The sequence below is a fragment of the Salvelinus sp. IW2-2015 genome, linkage group LG14 (genome assembly GCF_002910315.2).
Source record: "Salvelinus sp. IW2-2015 linkage group LG14, ASM291031v2, whole genome shotgun sequence".
In the NCBI taxonomy this organism is placed as follows: domain Eukaryota; kingdom Metazoa; phylum Chordata; class Actinopteri; order Salmoniformes; family Salmonidae; genus Salvelinus; species Salvelinus sp. IW2-2015.
The window spans coordinates 12,199,289-12,221,017 of NC_036854.1; the positions used below are offsets into that span (position 1 = coordinate 12,199,289).

The 21,729-nt window shown below is 42.2% G+C and overlaps 1 protein-coding gene across 3 annotated transcripts in view; it reads left to right on the forward strand.

The window, feature by feature from the left end:
- Positions 1-20,754, forward strand: part of LOC111973098 (TBC1 domain family, member 32) — a 38,573-nt gene extending 17,819 nt beyond the window's left edge. For 2 of the 3 annotated variants that reach the window (XM_024000315.2, XM_024000316.2), the window contains exons 23-34: positions 170-258; positions 3,057-3,179; positions 3,488-3,596; positions 4,112-4,205; positions 4,641-4,766; positions 7,253-7,336; positions 13,047-13,116; positions 13,515-13,630; positions 14,189-14,343; positions 15,335-15,475; positions 17,775-17,963; positions 19,740-20,754. In XM_024000315.2, coding sequence (XP_023856083.1) covers positions 170-258; positions 3,057-3,179; positions 3,488-3,596; positions 4,112-4,205; positions 4,641-4,766; positions 7,253-7,336; positions 13,047-13,116; positions 13,515-13,630; positions 14,189-14,343; positions 15,335-15,475; positions 17,775-17,963; positions 19,740-19,859 — 1,416 coding nt within the window. In that variant the 3' untranslated portion in view covers positions 19,860-20,754. Of the gene's footprint in view, positions 1-169; positions 259-3,056; positions 3,180-3,487; positions 3,597-4,111; positions 4,206-4,640; positions 4,767-7,252; positions 7,355-13,046; positions 13,117-13,514; positions 13,631-14,188; positions 14,344-15,334; positions 15,476-17,774; positions 17,964-19,739 lie in introns of all 3 variants that reach the window. The other variant, XM_024000314.2, reaches the window with a different exon arrangement.
- Positions 20,755-21,729: the final 975 nt, after the last annotated feature.

Below are 21,729 nucleotides of genomic sequence, written 5' to 3' on the forward strand. Positions count from 1 at the left end.
TGCAAACGCGGCTATTGTAACATGGTCCTACATGTGTACTTCTACAGACATAGCCYAATCAATAACTACTGCACACGATCAGGATGTAGGTAGAAATGTAATTATCTACCTTTCACATCATCACAATCTTTTCAGCATTTTCACTCTGTGTTGTACCTCTTTGCCACAGGATTTGATTGATAGGCTGATTGCTGTGAACTCAGATGTGAAAATTCATTCACTGTTCAACTACGAGCAATCTCACACGTTTGGCCTGAGGTAAGATCAATACTGTTCTCCGATCTTTCTTTCAGAATGAATGGGGGGCGGGAGCACAAAGGCACAGCAGTGCATGTATTGTGTGGTTTATCATCTGATTGGCCTGATTAGCCTGATCAATATGAGATTGACTCTTTGCTTTATGCTATTTTTATGCGACATCGACTGTCTGAATAATTCCACTGTATAAAAAGAGCTTTTCTCAGAATTGACTCGTATGTTTTCTTAGTTGAATTAAGGCTGTGTTACTGAGTCACTATTTTAGACACAGAGAAAGCAAATTAATATAACACTAAATAATTTGCTACAGATTAGACCCCACGACTGTTAAAGCTACCACAAAGGATATTCTTATTTTTGAAAAGTCCGTTTTTTCATTCTAAACATGATTTGATGTGAGTGTTTTGTTTTGTTTATATCGCTCACATCTTTTGTGAACTCTCCGGAAAATAATCTTCCATCAACCTAGTGATGTATATGGATTGGAAAGGGCAATGTATTCCACATCGACTTCAAACAAACACCAGGCTGCCTCAGTGTTAACATGGCTGGCTGGTTCTTTCACTTTTACACACTTCTAGTGGTTATAGACTTGTCACTGGATGACCTCTGCCTCACTCTCTGTCTCTCTGGGGAGAGGTCATCATTACTGAGCCACTGTCCCTCCTCACGTCCTAATTTCACCCAACAACTGTCACAGCCGTCTGTGTGTCGCTGGACTGGCTGGCAGGATATCACAGGGAGGACCTATCAGAGTGACGTGTACGGTGTCCATAGGACAGTCTAGACATGTCTAGTCTCTGACAGCACAGCACAGTGTAGATGTAGCAGCTGCTGTGTGTTTATGGGTGAGTAAACCAGTTTCCTAGTGGAGGAAGAGTGGATAAATAATGCACAGCACTGTGAGTACGGACCACCTGGTAACCATTTCTCAATGCTGGGGGGCTGTATTTCTTCTCTGGCWTGGAAGTAGCTCTTGGAAATGAGGAAAGTATTTTTTGTTCCACTTCCAAGCTGCCTTACTCAGGCTTGACTGGGTGTTAMCTCACTCACTGTTTGTTAGGGTTTCTCCACGCTAATTGTCCTTGTAACTGAACACAACATCTACATCTTGAAAAAGAACTGTAGATATAGGTTAGATGTTGACCTGCATGTTAAATAATGAAGGATGAGTTGGGAAACGGACAGCCTTCAGAACTCACAAAGCCATTCTGTCTTCCAATGGACGTCAAACTGAATGACTGAAGGTGCCCATCACACTGAGGGCGTGATGACAGTTGACAGCATCACAGAAATGAATCATCTTGCTTTGACAGAATGCTCCATCACAGCAACAACTCACACCTCTCCTTGCTTAACCAGATCACATCTCTGTGTACCGCATCGCAAAGGGCTGTCTCTAGATTGTTCTCTTACAGACACCTTATTGTTTTTTTAACACATTGCCCCTGAATTTTTCACTACTWTAGACTATTTTCTCTCTGCTGTTTTGAATGTTCTGTACTTCGCTGCCAGAGGGACACACTGGTTTTGAAGTCAAAGTGAATCCTTAGCGATGGCCGCCCCAGTCAGAAGGAGGGCAAGTCAGTGTTGGTGTTTCCGGGAGCGTGGCGGAAACTGCAGATGAAAGAGCCTGAGGGCCCCACTCAGCTCCACCAAATATGCAAAATGGATCAATTAGGAGACTCTTGTTTTTGAAGAGGAAGGCTTCCTGTTGACAAAACGCTGTGGCTGTGTAATTTGCTTGAACGGTTTTATTCAGTGTTCATTTCACAAGTGTCTCAGCAGCACGTTGGCTCCCATTTTTCATGCTTAAAATAATGATAATGAATTGCCCTCACGCTGCACTCCTTATCAGAGCCTGTAATGGTATGAACAAAGATGGAGCTCCTTACTCCCTGAATGCAGAACAAGCATTTATAATGTTTACTGCCTCCTGGCTGGCTTCTACACAATCTTTCACTTGTAGTTAATGATTTGACTGGTGGGATTATTTCTGCTCAAGGACTGGATCTTTTTTCCTGTTTACAAGAACTTGCATTCCTGCAGTTTGGTGTCTGTGTCGAAACAATTATGTTTAGAATTGCTCCAAGGGTCCCAAGATTGTTTTGGTCTTGAGTTAAAGAGCAGGCTGCAATGGAAGAACCATTTTGGTTGAGTACAGCTTCAGTACTGTATGTTGTGTTGCTGCCCAAATCCTGTTCAGTAGGCTTGTGTCACTGTCACTGTAAAAGGACCAGGCTGGTATGAACTGACTGCTCGGTAGGAAATCCCTTCATTATAGCCATTAGAGAGGGACATCTCTGTCACTTAACAATATAACCCAAGGTTGTCATATTTTACTGCTCACTTCCACCTGCCTGTTTTATGTCGTAGCTATGTTCTCCAAAAATACACAATGTCTCCGTCACATCGCTCCTGCATCCGCTTTCATGATTTATTACTCTCACAACTGCTGCATTAATGTTGAAATCTATTTCCACAACTCAGTTAGGGATTCTTTCTCCCTATTATGCAAAGCACTCTGGCTTGGTCCTCTGTGGAGTCTGTTAATACACAAGGCAATAAGGCAGGCTAGCAGAAACAAATGATAGCTTTCATAAGACCTGGGTAAAAGACAACATGCTGTCTGTTGTAGGTGTGTAAGCAGTAGGCAGCTAGACCCAATGGGTTGTCAGAGCAAGCACTCGAAATCAAGTGGCTGAGTCATTTTATAACGATTACGTCTGTACGATCTGTAATTCTATGTCCTTGAGAAGTAAAAATGTGTTTATCTATRTATTTTGGTGTACTTTCAGATTACTTAGTGTGATGTGCTGCAACCTAGACTCCCTCCTTCTTCTGGAGTCACAGTACAACATTTCCGACATGTTGCTGCAATGTCAGAAGGACAACATCACCGATCCATCGTCCGGTGAAGGGTATTTGAAAAGGGTTTTGATTTCCTGTGCCTCATAATGCTATGGCAGGCTTTGGTTCCACCGTTAGAGGTTAATCACAACAAAATAAGAAATGGATCATTTGCCTTGTCATGGAAATAAAGCGTAAACAAAAGGCAATTTCCAAAAGGGTGTTTTGAATGCCTCCTTAATGGATATTGCAACTGTTCATGAATTGAAATGCTCCATATTGTCCGGTCACAAAATAAATATATCTGCATGCACGCTAGTTTTATTTGTGAAGTGGAGATTTCTCCTCCCATCTTTCCTTCCCTCCTCTCCTCTCTCAGAGATTTCATCATTGATGGTCTATCTGTGGAGAGGAACCACATCCTGGTGCGTATGAGTGTGATTGGAGGACCATCGGAGAGGAGACTTCCCCTTAGGGTCCTCCAGAAGGTCAGTGCCTTTCTACTCACACCCCTTGGCCTTACATCAAGTCAAGGAAGTCCTGATGACTGAAGGAATTGTTTTCCAGAACTGTGTGTTACATTAAAATGCTATCATCTGCATACAAAAGGTTCATCATGGTAYCCTGTTCCAGGGATGCTGTGATATTCCGTGGCTTCCGTGACACAGAAACTAGTGACCTGGAAAGACATGCTTTCAATAGCACCATGTCTTCAATGAATGTAAATAGCACAGACAAGATGATAAGGATTAGCAAACAAAACTCCATTGACATTTAGAGTACTCTGAATCTGAAAAGTAAACCATGGTTCATATGTGATTTATATTCTAAATATTTACATGTGGAATAGCTCAGATTTCACTTATTACACAGCATCTACAGACAATCAGTAATACACCATATTTTTATTAGGTGTGTCAATAATATGAGATACGTACGCTTGTAGGAGTTTGTAAACAGAGAGATCACATATTTTAACATAATGATTATTAATCTTTTTTAGGGCACTGACCCTTATCCATGGCCGATGTTTTCATCATACCCTCTGCCCAAGTATTATATACTGAATCTTCCAAAGACAACCCGAGGTAAACAGGGTAAGTGTTACATACTGAATCTTCCAAAGACAACCCGAGGTAAGCAGGGTAAGAATTACATACTGCATCTTCCAAAGACAACCCGGGGTAAACAGGGTAAGCATTACATACTGAATCTTCCAAAGACTACCCGGGGTAAGCAGGGTAAGCATTACATACTGAATCTACCAAAGATAACCCAGGGAAAATAGGGCAAATATTACCTTATACATTGTCAGGAATTGTGAAAAACTGAGTTTAAATGTATTTGGCTAAGGTGTATGTAAACTTCCGACTTCAACTGTATGTCAATGTTGTTTAAAAGGTCAGGGTCACGAAAGAAAAGATATCTCTGATTGCATAATGGAGGCAAAAGACTCTACTGGAAGTTGATGAGAATGTGAATAAATGCATTTGGTAGTCGGAGTGAACAATGTATTTTTGTTTTGTCTGTAGACTGTGAGATAAGTGCCTTCCTGGCCTCCACCAAGAACACAGAGAKGGATGGGAGCTGGATGGATACCTGTAGGAGACAGTACTGCAAAGCCATGACCACCAAGTCCAACATTGTCTCAGGGAACGGTGGGTGATATACAATGATGTTATGTGTAGGGCAATACGTTTTTCTAGACCACATGGTCTAACCAGGAACAACTCTGGGCCCTAGATACGATACAGAGATATTCCTGGTCAGGTCACATGGTCAGAAGGGAAAAAACCCAGACCTAGACTTCTGACTTTGAATAGTTTATCAATAAAAACCCTGAATCAACATTTCAAAGTTCTTGCCATTACATGATATGCTACAATCAATATGTTACACACTGTATTTGAGAACAATAGTTCTGTTGGGTTATAACTCATCTGTTTTATATTCAAACCACAGACGGAGGACACAGTATGTTAACATTTGATAGTCCGTTAAGTTCCCACGAATAAATGGACGATCAATTTGTCAGTGGATGATCAATTTGTCAGTGGATGAAATGATAGACCCATATTGAGTGTCCTGAGTACTAGATAATGAAGAACCAATAGCTCTCTGCATATACAGTGGGGCAAAAAAAGTATTTAGTCAGCCACCAATTGTGCAAGTTCTCCCACTTAAAAAGATGAAAGAGGCCTGTAATTTTCATCATAGGTACACTTCAACTATGACAGACAAAATGAGAGAAAAAAATCCAGAAAATCACATTGTAGGATCTTTAATGAATTTATTTGCAAATTATGGTGGAAAATAAGTATTTGGTCACCTACAAACAAGCAAGATTTCTGGCTCTCACAGACCTGTAACTTCTTCTTTAAGAGGCTCCTCTGTCCTCCAATCATTACCTGTATTAATGGCACCTGTTTGAACTTGTTATCAGTTTAAAAGACACCTGTCCACAACCTCAAACAGTCACACTCCAAACTCCACTATGGCCAAGACCAAAGAGCTGTCAAAGGACACCAGAAACAAAATTGTAGACCTGCACCAGGCTGGGAAGACTGAATCTGCAATAGGTAAGCAGCTTGTTTTGAAGAAATCAACTGTGGGAGCAATTATTAGGAAATGGAAGACATACAAGACCACTGATAATCTCCCTCGATCTGGGGCTCCACGCAAGATCTCACCCCGTGGGGTCAAAATGATCACAAGAACGGTGAGCAAAAATCCCAGAACCACACGGGGGACATAGTGAATGACCTGCAGAGAGCTGGGACCAAAGTAACAAAGCCTACCATCAGTAACACACTACGCCGCCAGGGACTCAAATCCTGCAGTGCCAGACGTGTCCCCTGCTTAAGCCAGTACATGTCCAGGCCCGTCTGAAGTTTGCTAGAGAGCATTTGGATGATCCAGAAGAAGATTGGGAGAATGTCATTGGTCAGATGAAACCAAAATAGAACTTTTTGGTAAAAACTCAACTCGTCGTGTTTGGAGGACAAAGAATGCTGAGTTGCATCCAAAGAACACCCATACCTACTGTGAAGCATGGGGTGGAAACATCATGCTTTGGGCTGTTTTTCTGCAAAGGGACCAGGACGACTGATCCGTGTAAAGGACAGAATGAATGGGGCCATGTATCGTAGATTTTGAGTGAAAACCTCCTTCCATCAGCAAGGGCATTGAAGATGAAACGTGGCTGGGTCTTTCAGCATGACAATGATCCCAAACACACCGCCCGGCAACGAAGGAGTAGGAGTAAGAGTAAGAAGCATTTCAATGTCCTGGAGTGGCCTAGCCAGTCTCCAGATCTCAACCCCATAGAAAATCTTTGGAGGGAGTTGAAAGTCCGTGTTGCCCAGCAACAGGTCTGTGAGAGCCAGAAATCTTGCTTGTTTGTAGGTGACCAAATACTTATTTTCCACCATAATTTGCAAATTAATTAATTAAAAATCCTACAATGTGATTTTCAGGATTTTTTTTTCTCATTTTGTCTGTCATAGTTGAAGTGTACCTATGATGAAAATTACAGGCCTCTCTCATCTTTTTAAGTGGGAGAACTTGCACAATTGGTGGCTGACTAAATACTTTTTTGCCCCACTGTAACTGCAAGTGTATCAATGACCAATTTGTTAAGATTACTATCTTTCCCACGTAAGATTTTAATTTACTTTACTTGTAATTGACCATACTTGTCATGTGTCAGCTGTTGCGGTCTCTGAGGGTGTTCATGTAATTTATTGGTTGCTAATCATCGAAACCGTCATGATTCATTGTGTGTTCAATTGCTTCCTCTGAATGTCAATCTAAAATAGTTACATTTTGAATTATTGCTTGTGAAGGGATCACGGAGTGCAGAGTAAGAGACTTCTTGATTTCTTATTTAATTCAGAGACAAAGAAGCGCCCAGGACGAGGGCCTTTGATGTAGCTTAAATTATAWAAATTGTCTACACAGAGCTTCCTTTCTTCATATATTAGATAAACAAGATGCTTGATTACCTTCCTATTTTCCCGGCTGTGTGTACAGTAAAAGCAGCTCAATTTGTACTTGCATGATGTATCATTGAAGAGAGATGGCTTTTCAAAGGCATCTGTMATGTTCCTAAAACCCACTATGTGTTTCCTGTATCCGCCCACAGTCCTGGCTGATCTACTGGAGAAGGCTGTGTCGCACCTTTCTGCTTTGCCGTCAGAACGTTTCTTCCCACCTGCGGACTACATAGGTCAGTGTGGCCTAGTGAGTGAGTGATTCATCTTGCATTTTTGTGGATTTTGGCTTGAAGCTTTCCCAGCGGTGACACATTTATCAATCAAAAATAAAGAGCAAAGGATAAAATGCTGCCATCGGTGTCACATTCACAGTTTTTTTTTWATCTATAATGAACTGTTTTAATTAGTGATGAGTCTCTCATCTACAGTTGAAGTCGGATGTTTACATACACTTAGGTTGGAGTCATTAAAACTCGTTTTTCAACCACTCCACAAATTTCTTGTTAACAAACTATGGTTTTGCCAAGTCGGTTAGCACATCTACTTTGTGCATGACACATGTAATTTTTCCAACAATTGTTTACAGACAGATTATTTCACTTATAATTCACTGTATCATAATTCCAGTGGGTTAGAAGTTTACATACACTAAGTTGACTGTGCCTTTAAACAGCTTGGAAAATTCCAGAAAATGATGTCATGGCTTTAGAAGCTTCTGATAGGCTAATTGACATAATTTTAGTCAATTGGAGGTGTACCTGTGGATGTATTTTAAGGCCTACCTTCAAACTCAGTGCCTCTTTGCTTGACATCATGGGAAAATTAAAAAAAATCAGCCAAGACCTCAGAAAAACAAATGTAGACCTCCACAATTCTGGTTCATCCTTGGGAGCAATTTCCAAATGCCTGAAGATACCACGTTCATCTGTACAAACAATAGTACGCAAGTATAAACACCATGGGACCACGCAGCCGTCATACCGCTCAGGAAGGAGACGCGTTCTGTCTCCTAGAGATGAACGTACTTTGGTGCGAAAATTGAAAATCAATCCCAGAACAACAGCAAAGGACCTTGTGAAGATGCGGGAGGAAACAGGTACAAAAGTATCTATATCCACAGTAAAACGAGTRCTATATCGACATAACCTGAAAGGCCTCTCAGCAAGGAAGAGGACACTGCTCCAAAACTGCCATAAAAAAGCCAGACTACGGTTTGCAACTGCACATGGGGACAAATATCGTACTTTTTGGAGAAATGTCCTCTGGTCTGATGAAACAAAAATAGAACTGTTTGGCCATAATGACCATCGTTATGTTTGGAGGAAAAACGGGGAGGCTTGCAAGCCAAAGAACACCATCCCAACCGTGAAGCACGGGGGTGGCAGCATCATGTTGTGGGGGTGCATTGCTGCAGGAGGGACTGGTGCACTTCACAAAATAGATGGCATCATGAGGTAGGAAAATTATGTGGATATATTGAAGCAACATCTCAAGACATCAGTCAGGAAGTTAAAGCTTGGTCGCAAATGGGTCTTCCAAATGGACAATGACCCCAAGCATACTTCCAAAGTTGTGGCAAAATGGCTTAAGGACAACAAAGTCAAGGTATTGGAGTGGCCATCACAAAGTCCTGACCTCAATCCCATAGAACATTTGTGGAAAGAACTGAAAAGGCATGTGCGAGCGAGGAGGCCTACAAACCTGACTCAGTTCCACCAGCTCTGTCAGGAGAAATGGGCCAAAATTCACCAAACTTATTGTGGGAAGCTTGTGGAAGGCTACCCGAAACGTTTGACCCAAGTTAAACAATTTAAAGGCAATGCTACCAAATACTAAGTGAGTGTATGTAAACTTCTGACCCACTGGGAATGTGATGAAAGAAATAAAAGCTGAAATAAATCATTCTTTCTACTATTATTCTGACATTTCACATTCTTAAAATAAAGTGGTGATCCTAACTGACCTAAAACAGGGAATTCTTACTAGGATTAAATGTCAGGAATTGTGAAAAACTGAGTTTAAATGTATTTGGCTAAGGTGTATGTAAACTTCCGACTTCAACTTTATGTGGATATGTAATGTCAGTACAAATCAGCATCCATCCGCCACTCATATAGAATAGAACATTTTAAATCCAACTCAAATATAGTTTTTTCCCCTAGTGTTATAATKATTTTCCATGTATTATTTATCTCGTACAATGTGCTCCATCATGACATCTGGCTCTTTGTCCAGAAATCCAAAGGCAGGTTATTTACTGTTCAGTGAGAACATTCTCTCCATCTCATCAGTAGTTATTTAACTAACTTTCCCTTGAAGCTCAAAGGATCCTCAGTGCTTTGGTGTTCTTTTAGCCTCATTATGCTATCAACACACATCAACGTTTTCAGGGTCCAATGAGACCTCACTGCCCATTATCTATTAACGGGAGCTAGCTAGTAACTTTAGACCAGTCTGTCATTTCTAAAGCATTGGTGCTGATTTGAATCTTTATTTTCATGTTTTCTTGGAGCTTAGTTTTAGTGTTTCCTCAAACCTAGGCTAATATATCTTTATCACTGTTTGAGACCCCTTCCTTTATATATGTTCCGTCATGTGTTCCTGTAGAATTCTGTTAATAAATGTCTAATAGTATATGGTTGACTTGGTAACATGCAGAGGTGCGTCAGTGTTTCTCATTGAGCCCTCTATGTGTTTTAMTCCTGATCAATACCATGAATGTGGCAGGGCTTGCAAACTATCACAGATTACAAAGGGAAACCGAGCTGAGAGATGCCCAGTGATGTGAGCCTACCAGATAAGCTAAATTCCTTCTATGCTCGCTTCAAGGCAAGCAACACTGAACCATGCTGTCCCCTGACGACTGTATGATCACACTCTCCGCCGATGTGAGAGAATTTTAAGTCCTTTCAACAGGTTAACATTCACAAGGCCGCAGGCCCAGAGGGATTACCAGGGCGAGTACTCAAAGCATGCGCTGACCTGCTGGCAAGTGTCTTCACTGACATTTTCAACATCTCTCTGACCCAGTCTGTAATACCTACATCAGGGCTGCCCAACCCTCTTCCTGGAGATCTACCGTCCTGTGGGTTTTCAGTCCAACCCTAAATTAACACACCGGATTCTACTAATTAGCTGCTCAACAGGACCTTAACTAGCTGTAACAGATATGCTAAATTAGGGTTGGACTGAAAACCTACAGGACAGTAGATCTCCAGGAAGAGGGTTGGACTGAAAACCTACAGGACAGTAGATCTCCAGGAAGAGGGTTGGACGAAAACCTGACAGGACAGTAGATCGTCCAGGAAGAGGGTTGGACTGAAAACCTACAGGACAGTAGATCTCCAGGAAGAGGGTTGGACTGATAACCTACAGGACAGTAGATCTCCAGGAAGAGGGTTGTGCAGCCCTGACCTACATGTTTCAAGCAAACCACCATAGTCCCTGTGCCTAAGAATGCCAAGGTAACCTGTCTAAATGACTACCATCTCATAGCACTCACATCTGTAGCCATGAAATGCTTTGAAAGGCTGGTCATGGCTCACATCAACARCATCATTACAGACCCACTCCAATTCGCATACTGCCCCAACYGATCCACAGATGACACAATCTCTATTGCACTCTACACTGCCCTTTCCCACCTGGACAAAATAAATACCTATGTGAGAATGCTGTTCATTGACTACAGCTCAGCGTTTAACACCATAGTGCCCTCCAAGCTCATCACTAAGCTCAGGAACCTGGGACTGAACACCTCCCTCTGCAACTGGATCCTGGACTTCCTGACGGGCCGCCACCAGATGGTTAGGGTAGGCAACAACACATCTGCCARGCTGACCCTCAACACAGGGGCCCCTCATGGGTGCGTGCTCAGTCCCCTCCTGTAATCCCTGTTCACCCAGGACTGCGTGGCCGCACACGACTCCAACACCATCATTAAGTTTGCCGACAACGCGATGGTGATAGGCTTGATCACCGACGACAATGAGACAGCCTATAGGGACGAGGTCAGAGACTTGGCAGTGTAGTGCCAGGACAACAACCTCTCCCTCAACGTCAGCAAGATAAAGGAGTTTATCGTGGACTACAGGAAACGGAGTGCCGATACACCCCCATTCACGTCGACGGGGCTGTAGTAGAGCGGGTCGAGACCTTCAAGTTCTTCAGTGTCCACATCACTAAGGACCTATCATGGTCCAAACACACCAACACAATCGGGAGGCCCCCTCAGGAGGCTGAAAAGATTTGGCATGGGCCCACAGATCCTCAGAAAGTTCTACAGCTGCACCACTGAGAGCATCTTGACTGGCTGCATCACCGCTTGGTATGGCAACTGCTCGGCATCTGACCGCAAGGGGCTACAGAAGGTAGTGAGTACAGCCCAGTTTGGGGCCAAACTCCCTGCTATTCAGGACTTTTATACCAGGCGGTGTCAGAGGAAGGCCKTAAAAATACTCCAGCCACCCAAGTCATAGACTCTTCTCTCTGCTTCCACATGGCAAGTGGTACCAGAGCGCCAAGTCTGTGACCAAAAGGCACCTGAACAGCTTCTAGCCATAAGACTGATGAAAAGTTAATCACATGGCTACCAGGACTATTTACATTGACCCTTTATTATTATTTATTTATCTTAGTTGTTTTGCACTGACTCCCTTGCACTGGCTGTATGCACACTCACTAGACTCTACCCACACACTCACACTACATACGCTCACACACACAAAACACACATACACACATGCATATTGACTCCATACACACACACTCACAGATTGACACTTTCACACACTCTGCTGCTACTCTGTTTATGATATATCCTGATTGCCTAGTCACTTTTACCCCTACCCAAATGTACATACTGTATTACCTCAACTACCTCGTACCCCTGCACATTAACTCGGTACTGGTACTTCTTGTATATAGCCTCGTTATTGTTTTTATTGTGTTACTATTTCCTTTTTTATCCAGCAAATATGTGTCTTACTTTTTAACTCTACACTGCAAAGTAAGCATTTCACTGTAAAGTCTACTCGTGTTGTATTTGGAGCATGTGACAAATTACATTTGATTTTGATTTGAAGTGTTCTTTCTTCGCTTCGCTTGCTTAACTCAAACAAACACTGGAGTCTCTTTGTGCGAGACATGCTCATTAGAGCTGAGCTGTACTCTTGGGCTGTACTGTAGCTCACAAAGGAGGGTGAATCGTAGAAAAAGTCTAAAGAAACTTGAAAAGTCAAGAAAACCATTTCTCTCTCACGCTCTCCCATCTCCCCCTCAGACACACATGCACACACACACTCCCATGCCCTGTTTTCCCCTTMTGTCCTTTCCTCCGTGAAGTTATTCCTTTCACCAAATGGTCCATCAGGGGAGCAGTTGTCATAGCCTGTGCGGTTTAGCTCTCTTCCCCTCTCCTGTCATGGCTTGTGATTGACATTAACAACAGGCTCACAGATTTGCTCATGTCGAGGGGCTGCCATTATGTGGTGGAGAGTCATTTGCTGGAGTTCCTTCACCTCACTCCCAGGCCTTTCTCAGGGGCTCATCTATCAAGAAGAAACAATGGCAGACGGGAGAGAGAAGCCATTCATCTCCATTAGATAGTCATTTCAATCAGGGAGTGGCACTGATATTAATAAGGAGGGAAGAGTAGTTTCCACAGAGCTGCAGGTTTACTTCACTCTCATCAAGACCATTTTCTCAATTAAAGCATACATTGGTTTCTATGATGAATACAGAACGCTCGTCTGATCATCTCTGCAGTGTAACACTTGATGCGAGATTAGGGTMTGAGTCATTTCGCCAAATGAGCGAGCATTGCCAAAGGCACAGTCGCTTTGCTTTGCCACAGTCATTGAATTAACATTTTTATTGATGGCTGGGGAGCGCTAGTGAGTAAACCCCTGGTKATTTCCAGTTCCTTTATTGCGTGTTTTATAGCGTCGGGGAGCGGCATAAAGACTGGCAGCCTGTCGTCTGTGGACCAGCTGGGGATTCAGGCCTCTCTCAGGTAACGCCGTCTGCATCCTCAAAGTCTGAACCTCCCAGCTTTGTTCCTAATCCCCCCAGTAAGCACCAGCCATTTTCTCAGAGAGAGCAGGTACTCAACGGCCAATAAAGATAACAAAAAAACGATTATTACAGAATGATATAGTGATCAGCACTATTGCAGAGACATTCTAGAACAATAGGTAAACTTTCTATGAACTCAAATAAGATATTGCGTACTCTTTGGGCGATATGCTAATGAGAGATGAGCGTTAAGACAAGGCTCATTTAGGCTAATTATATCCTTCTATTAACCCTAATTGTTCTGATTGAACACCACATAATTTGTTAAATAGATGAGTCAAAGTGTGATCTACAGTAGAATCCTGAATGTTTGAATTTGTGTCTGTTTGTTTGTAGGTATGGGAGACATCTGAACTTACTGAGGGATAACTCTGAGCAGGACCTCTGTCTTTTGATGAAGCATTGCCAAGAGCTCCTATCTCAACAGAGAGCCAAACTCACGTCGGAGCTTTGTATCCTTATCAGCTATGTTTGACAACCATACGAATCACAATGGGACTGACTAAGCATCTGCTGACTATTCCAGAGTCAGTAAAGTGATATCTATTATTTTCTCTCAGAGGAAGAAAATATATTTTACACCTGCTTTTTTCAAGGACGCAACATGAACCCTCAAGAGGCTTTCAGAAACTTACATTTTTCTCAATTGAATGATACTTGAAGTTCTGCTGAGATTCCTCTCTTTATTACCTGATAAGAGCCTCTCATGACTATGCTCTGTTTTAAATTCAGATTCATACGTCTATGTTTATCATCATCGTCCACTCCCCTACAGTATGTGTCTGTCAATTAAATTGAGGAGGCCCACTGCATCCAGCCTCAGTCCCCTCAATCTTTAACCCCTCTCCTGCCTGCTGAGACTGGCCTGTGGTGCTCTGGGTGGGTTTTTTATAGTGGCCCTGACATTACCCCTGGTCTGGTTGTTCTGCTGGGGGGCCATGGTGATGTCCAGTCAGACAGGCCCAGATGTTGCACTCTGTCAGAGCCTCTCCATAACTCCCCTCCACRAGACACTCTGCAGGGAGCCTACCCAGGTCATGACTGGTTCGCCTCCACCGTGTTCCTCATCATGGCTGGAGACATGGAGAGAGCCCTCCGCCTCCTCCTCCACCTCTCCACCCTGCTCACATCAGCCTTCCTCTGGCCCGCCAGGCTCCACGGATCGGTGAGTCGTTCTTCCAGGAAGGGACTGAATACTAAGTTGCCTCCAGTCTGACAGATAGAGCGTAGCTCTTTTCTCCCCCTGCTCTCTCCCTCTGTTTCTCCCTGCCTTCTATTTTCATGCAGCTTTGGAAGTAGTCAAGGAAGAAGACGGTTAAAAGTATGTAAGGAGATAAACACGTCTTTCATTTGGTGGGAGCGTGTAATGAATCCTCCTGCAAAATTGMATTCTTATGAAATACTGTCATTTGTATGGCCATACATTGGAAAGATGAGTTGCATTTTAATGCTAAATATTCTCACCCAATTTATGCACCACAAGCCAAATCATACACGTTTGAGTTATGTTATCGTTTGTATCTGTGTAGACTAGGGATTCTTAATACTGCATGTTTTCTTGATGGAAATGGTGAATATGATACGATTATGCTGGAATAGTCATTATCAATGTCCCCACTTACATTTGGAAACAGCCATCTCTGGCTGCTGATGACGTTGAATACTCAGCCGTTAATAGCGTTTCAGCAGTAAGAATATGTCTTGGAAATGGTGGAAGCGCTTGCACAACTGATTACAAATCTTCATGGCTCTGCCATCCAAACAGCAGTGCATGCAAATCAGGATGTATGCAGGCAGATGGGAGTAAGCACACCATGTCGCAGATGAGGGAGAATTACTAAACAGTGGCGGCACAATCCTCTGTAAATTTTATGCGGTCGATGCTGTCAATACCTAGAAGAACAGAGGGACAAGTGATTAAGTGATAGTAGCAAATTCACACAGTGTACCCAGTGAAACACATACACACACGCACACAGACTGCGTTCTCCGAAAGCATTGGGCTCTGACAATTCTGTTTGGAGGAAATTGAGGAGTGAAAATCAGACCAATCAGCTGTCTGTTTGGCATTTGGCGTTTAGCTATTAACCTACAGAGCTTGGCTTTTGTAGTTAGTTACTATGCTTTGTAAATCTGAACTTCTCTTCACCTTTTAGGTTCACCTACCCATGGAGATTGCTCAGTCTAGCATCCATCCGGTCTACTCATGCACAACACACTATGTAGAGATGCTGCTGAAGACTGAAGTGCCTCTAGTTTTCTCTGCCTTCAGGATGTCCGGTTTTACCCCCTCCCAGGTATAATATCACCCTCCATCCTTTCACTTGTCCAAATGTTTCACTCATCAGTATGGTATTATAATGAAATGGACACGCTAAGGGACTATTTTGACCATGCTTATGACCATTAAAATGGGATAGAAAATTAGTTTTCATGAACCGGCATAATACGTTTCCCTCAAGGTGACAGTAGTACTTATTCTCCATATAAAAGTTCAGAACTGAGGCTGCGGAATCCCTCTGTTGTTCGGCTTGCCACAGTTGATTCCCTTGACGTAAACTTTCATCCTCAAACAAAAAGTTCACCTTGAAAAATCTTCCTTTTGATCTCATCTCCTTTTGGCTCAGTGTTTCAGGCGGACTGTCATCTCAGACGTAATGTGTGTCAACAGGGACTATAAGCCAAAGAGTCTCTCACAATAAAAAAAGTTTATAATATAGCTTTTAAGTCAAAGTCATTGAGTGCAAACTATTGAATGCACTTCCTCCCAGTTTCCCAATCARAGCTCTATATATAAATCCAGTATATTCTTTGCCATAAATGAAAATATACCCTAATAAGTTGAGTTTTGAAAACATGACAAATCAGGAATCACGTCATGAATCTGACCATCGGATGAAGGTCAGATTCATTCCTCCATCAGGAATGGCAAGATATTATTGTGCTCCTGGGTGCCTCGTTAAAATTCCAGCTGCAGCTACGCCACATCCTTTGGAGTTGCTAGGAAAGATATTCAGAAAACGTAAACATACAGAGTAAATTGCAGTGTGGAGTTGGTGGGCAGAGGTGGAGGGCCTAGCAGAACAGGCTGGGACTTGGGTTAGCTCTGTCTGACTGAATAGTTCAAGTTGAATTCACTTCTTTCCCTTCAAAATACTGTAATTGAAAATAACTTGAAAATACAATGCATTCTCAACATGCTCTTGGAGGCCCAGTTAGAAAGAACTGTAAAGGGTGTTCAGTGTACTGGTGATTCTGACAGGAAAACCAATTAGGATTTGTCATTGTTTTTATTGCTGCATTATATGAGCTTGATAGTAATCCATTATGCATTGAAAATAAACTCAGCAAAAAACAAAACGTCCTCTCACTGTCAACTGCGTTTATTTTCAGTAAACTTAACATGTGTAAATATTTGTTTGAACATAAGATTCAACAACTGAAACATAATCTGAACAAGTTCCACAGACATGTGACTAACAGAAATTGAATAATGTGTCCCTGAACAAAGGGGGGGGTGAAAATCAAAAGTAACAGTCAGTATCTGGTTTGGCCACCAGCTGCAATAAGTACTGCAGAGCATCTCCTCCTCATGGACTGCACCAGATTTGCCAGTTCTTGCTGTGAGATGTTGCCCCACTCTTCCACCAAGGCACCTGCAAGTTCCCGGACATTTCTGAGGGGATTGGCCCTATCCCTCACCCTCCGATCCAACAGGTCCCAGATGTGCTCAATGGGATTGAGATCCGGGCTCTTCGCTGGCCATGGCAGAACACTGACATTCCTGTCTTGTAGGAAATCGTGCACAGAACGAGCAGTATGGCTGGTGGCATTGTCATGCTGGAGGGTCATGTCAGGATGAGCCAGTCCAGGTAGTTCCAGACCATGACAGCCCCAGACCATGACAGAACCTCCAGCGCTGTCTTGGGCGTCTCACAGTACGGACATTGCAATTTATTGCCCTGGCCACATCTGCAGTCCTCATGCCTCCTTGCAGCATGCCTAAGGSACGTTCACGCAGATGAGCAGGGACATCTTTCTTTTGGTGTTTTTCAGAGTCAGTAGAAAGGCCTCTTTAGTGTCCCAAGTTTTCATAACTGTGACCTTAATTGCCTACCGTCTGTAAGCTGTTAGTGTCTTAACGACTGTTCCACAGGTGCATGTTCATTAATTGGTTATGGTTCATTGAACAAGCATGGGAAACAGTGTTTAAGCCCTTTACAATGAAGACCTGTGAAGTTATTTGGATTTTTACGAATTATCTTTGAAAGACTGGGTCCTAAAAAAGGGACTTTTTTTTTTTACCTATTGTCCTCTGTGTGCTTCAGTATCCTAGGTAGAGTGTTAAGTCTATTATGGTCAGTCAGGCTGTCCAGTTATTTTTCATGTAACCCCAGTTATTAAAGCACATGGTAGACTTACAACCACTCTGCATACTCCATAAAGCTACTGCCTCAAAGTCTTAATAGTCTTTTCTCCAAGTCATTAGATAAAAATAAAAAGCATAAAACTTTATTTTCATCACTTCAACCATCTAATTTTATGGTTTACATTCTTTATATAATTTATAAAATGTGTGGGCGGGTGTTTTTCCAGATGTGTGTGCAGTGGCTAGGCCAGTGTTTCTGGAACTACCTGGACTGGTCTGAGATCTGCCACTACGTGTCCACCTGTGTGGTGATGGGGCCGGACTACCAGGTGTACATGTGTGTGGCTGTGCTGAAACACCTGCAGCAGGACATCCTGCAGCATACACAGACCCAGGACCTGCAGGTCTTCCTCAAGGTGAGTCTGTTTGTCTACCTGGAGTTAGTGAATCGGTCTTCAGCAGATAACAGCAGAGTCCACGCTCCATCAACAGACTCTGACAGTAGTTTGAATAAAAGATCATGTTATGGCTGTATCTGGAGATATTCTTGTGATGAATTGTAGCATGCATTTTTGTAGCAAATACAGCTTGACAGAAACACACTTAAGCAGCCTCTTCACTGTCCTCGGTTCAACTTGGAAAGTTTGAAACATGCCATCTTGTATATGCTCATTGAGGTTCACACTTTGAATAATATGAGATGGGTTTAAGCTGGACTTCGGATGGGTTTGTTGGGTTTTTACATATCTACACCTTCTGAGTCTATATTTCATGTAAATAAAACATTGAAATGGAAATGACTTGGTACAATTGTTCTTGATGTCAGTCTGCAGCTTGATGCGGTGGAAGACACAAAGTGAAAAAGCATCGTCAGTGACTCAGATGTTACATGAAAAACTGAAAATAAAGCCTTTCTTTGTGAAAATTCTAAAGGAAATGTCTATCATTACACAATGCTGCCATAGGTTTTATCACCCAAAGAAGTGCTCCCAAACATTTTCTAAAGTGCCTTCCAACATGTCCACTTCTTCCCTTACTTACCTCTCTCTCACGGTAACAATAAGATCGAGGCTGRAGTACAGTTGGTATACCTTCTTGCTGTATGAATTGTTATCTGTTCACTATTTCCACTTGTTTGACGGTGTTTACAGCTCTTTTCTGGGTGACAAGTGATAAAGGGAAATTGCATTGGTCATTTTGATGGATTTTCATACAAAGATTGGCGTCTACAGAGAAAGAAACAGGATGTAGGATGTTCTTCATGCTAATCTCACATTTATCATGACGGCACTCTCATGTTTTGACAGGGTGATTAAGTGAATGTACTCCTGAACATACTGTAGATAACAGGTCTACCTTATGTCTGGCAATGTACTCAGACACAAAGACCTCGTACCTGTACCTCTCTACATCATTTAAAGCGTGAATTTAAGGATGTGAAATTAGCTTTGCACTTGTTTGATCAGGGTTGTTCATGAAAAAGTCATGAAAATGAAATGTGCTTTTTGATCTTAWTTGAAGGTTAGGGTTAGGCATTCAGATTAGGCTTAGCAATATGGTTAAGGTTCAGTTTAAATCAGATTTTATGATTTTGAGACTGTGCTAGCTAGTGACCACTGCATAGCTACCTCCAGGGCAAGATTCATGACAATAAATGCCAACCTGCCCTTTGGGTGCTGTGTTCTGTAGGTAGCAAACAGAATACACTTGCACTGCACACCGAGTGTTTTTCATTTTCATTGTCTGTGAACTTGAGAATAACCATAAAAGATGTGTCACTGAGAGTAATTATAATACCTTAAAGTAAATTGCTGACAGAACATTTAATTTGGTCATTTGTAATCTTATCCCTAGCATTTTGGCCTTGATCCAATTGGGGTTGTTAGGTTGTCCTTGCAAATTAGGTCATACCACATACTGGCTGTACTATTACAGGTTGTTAAGTCCACGTTGTTGTTGGTTGTATATTGCTATGCCACCCCCCTTACCGCACGCGCACGCACGCACGCACACACACACACACACACACACACACACACACACACACACACACACACACACACACACACACACACACACACACACACACACACACACACACACACACACACACACACACAGCCCATAACGCTCTGGACTAGGAGCCTAACCAGAGTTGTTGTGTTCTCTTCTCTCCCCTTGATTCCCATCAGGAGGAACCCATCCAAGGCTTCAGAGTGAGTAATTACCTTGAGTACATGGAGGGTCTGGAGCGCAGTTACAGAACAATGGTACTGACAGACATGAACAATATCTCCCAGAGAGTCAGCTAGCAGTGCTACGACACACAATAGTCTCCACTCACCAGGCTGCACTGGGACTGGTTATAACAAGGTAAAGGATTCTCAAGACGGGTTTAACATTTAATATTGCGTATGCTCTCTGTTTTTTTTTACCTCTAAGATCTGTCAATATTTCTCGCCATATTTAAAGATGTACAGTGGCATATAATGTATGTATGCCATATTATTTAACGGATTGAGATAATGTTATGAAATACATGGTAATTAACTTCTTGCTTGATGTACTTTCTTGTCTATTTACGTCTTCATGGATCGTCTTGAAATGTTATGATCATTCTCTATATTAATCCAACCTTAAGGGCATAATGATATTTACCTGTAAACCTACTGACCWCTCCTATCCGATACAGCCACTACGAATACCTCCACTAGACAATATGATGACTGTTTGTTTCCCACCTTTTAATTCTACTTCTACTCGTCAATGCATTACAGATCGTAAGCTCCTAACCGTAATGGGAGGTGTATGAGCTGTGTACGTGCCACAAGTGTAGCTTACCAAGTGTATCTATGTTGTGGGTCCATTCTCCTCATTGAGAGGCTTGATGGTGACCGTGGAGAGGCAGCGTGTTGTTGTTACAAGTCTTAGTAAACAGCCCATCTCTCTCTTTCAGCTGAACCATCTGATACGAGCGCCTCTGAATAATGAATGAGATCATTAAAGCCCTTGGTTACTCCAACACAACTGTTAAATATTATATACTGTTTACCATCTACGTAGGGCAGAGGTCGATAGAAGAGATAGAAATCAGTGCCACAAAATGTTTACCCGATAAGCACTTGAAGTGAGGTTTAAAATGAGTTTGACTTTTATTTCTTTATCTTTGATCTCCCATGTGTTAAATAAAATTGAACATTCAGTCTAGGTTTGATTGTCTGTCAGTGTCCTTTGTCCCCTGTTTGTACGTCCCATAATTCCGTTGTGCTAAATCAATTAATTTCAGTGTAATGAGCTGTTTATTTAAATGATGTGAAAAATCTCATCGGCCAACACTGCTGCATCTGCTGGAGATGGCGCTTAGATTACATTMTAGAAATGACAACAGCAACCTTTACAGTAATGATAACTCTAATAGTTCATCTCAATGATAGACTTTAAATTACAGGAACTAATTTGAATTGGCTAATTAGTTATCATTACACTGATTGTGGTAATTAAGGCACACCCTCAGCTGCTGTGCGACACTACCATGCCAAGCCTTTTCTTAGCAGATTCCCGATATTATTATTWWTTWWTTTTTTACTAGCATTTCAGTGGTTACTAATGCCTATGTTGGTGCGGTATACTGTTCACCTTGCATGCGTGTGGAGCAGGGTGGTTTGGGAATAACAACTCAATACCTCACACCAGACATATTGATGGGCAACCAACTCACAGAATAGTATAGGTCATTGGATGCCATCTGAACTTAGTATTTTACAACCACGTCTTTGCTGACTATAACAATTTGCAATTGTTTATTGATCCAAAAGTGCATTAAACAGCGGTAGAAACTCCATAACTGGAGTCTCCATTCCATTGCTGCCTCCCCTTTAATTTGAAATGGGCTGGTGTTGATTAAAATGCAAGAGGTAGACTCTCATAGTCCCTCTGCCTAAACCCTGCTTACGTCTACCCCTAGATTGACAGTTTGTCCCGTCTGAGAGAGAACAGAACGACGGAGAGAAAATAATACATTCCGTTCTCTTCGTTGGATAGAGGTGGAAGAAGGAATTGGATGGAAAGGACAAGATAATAGGGAGACCAATCAGGAAACTTGAAACAACTCTTGAAGAAAGATTCTTTGTCATGGGCACAGGTTCTGAATTGGTAGATATTCACGAGGCAACATTTTGCTTG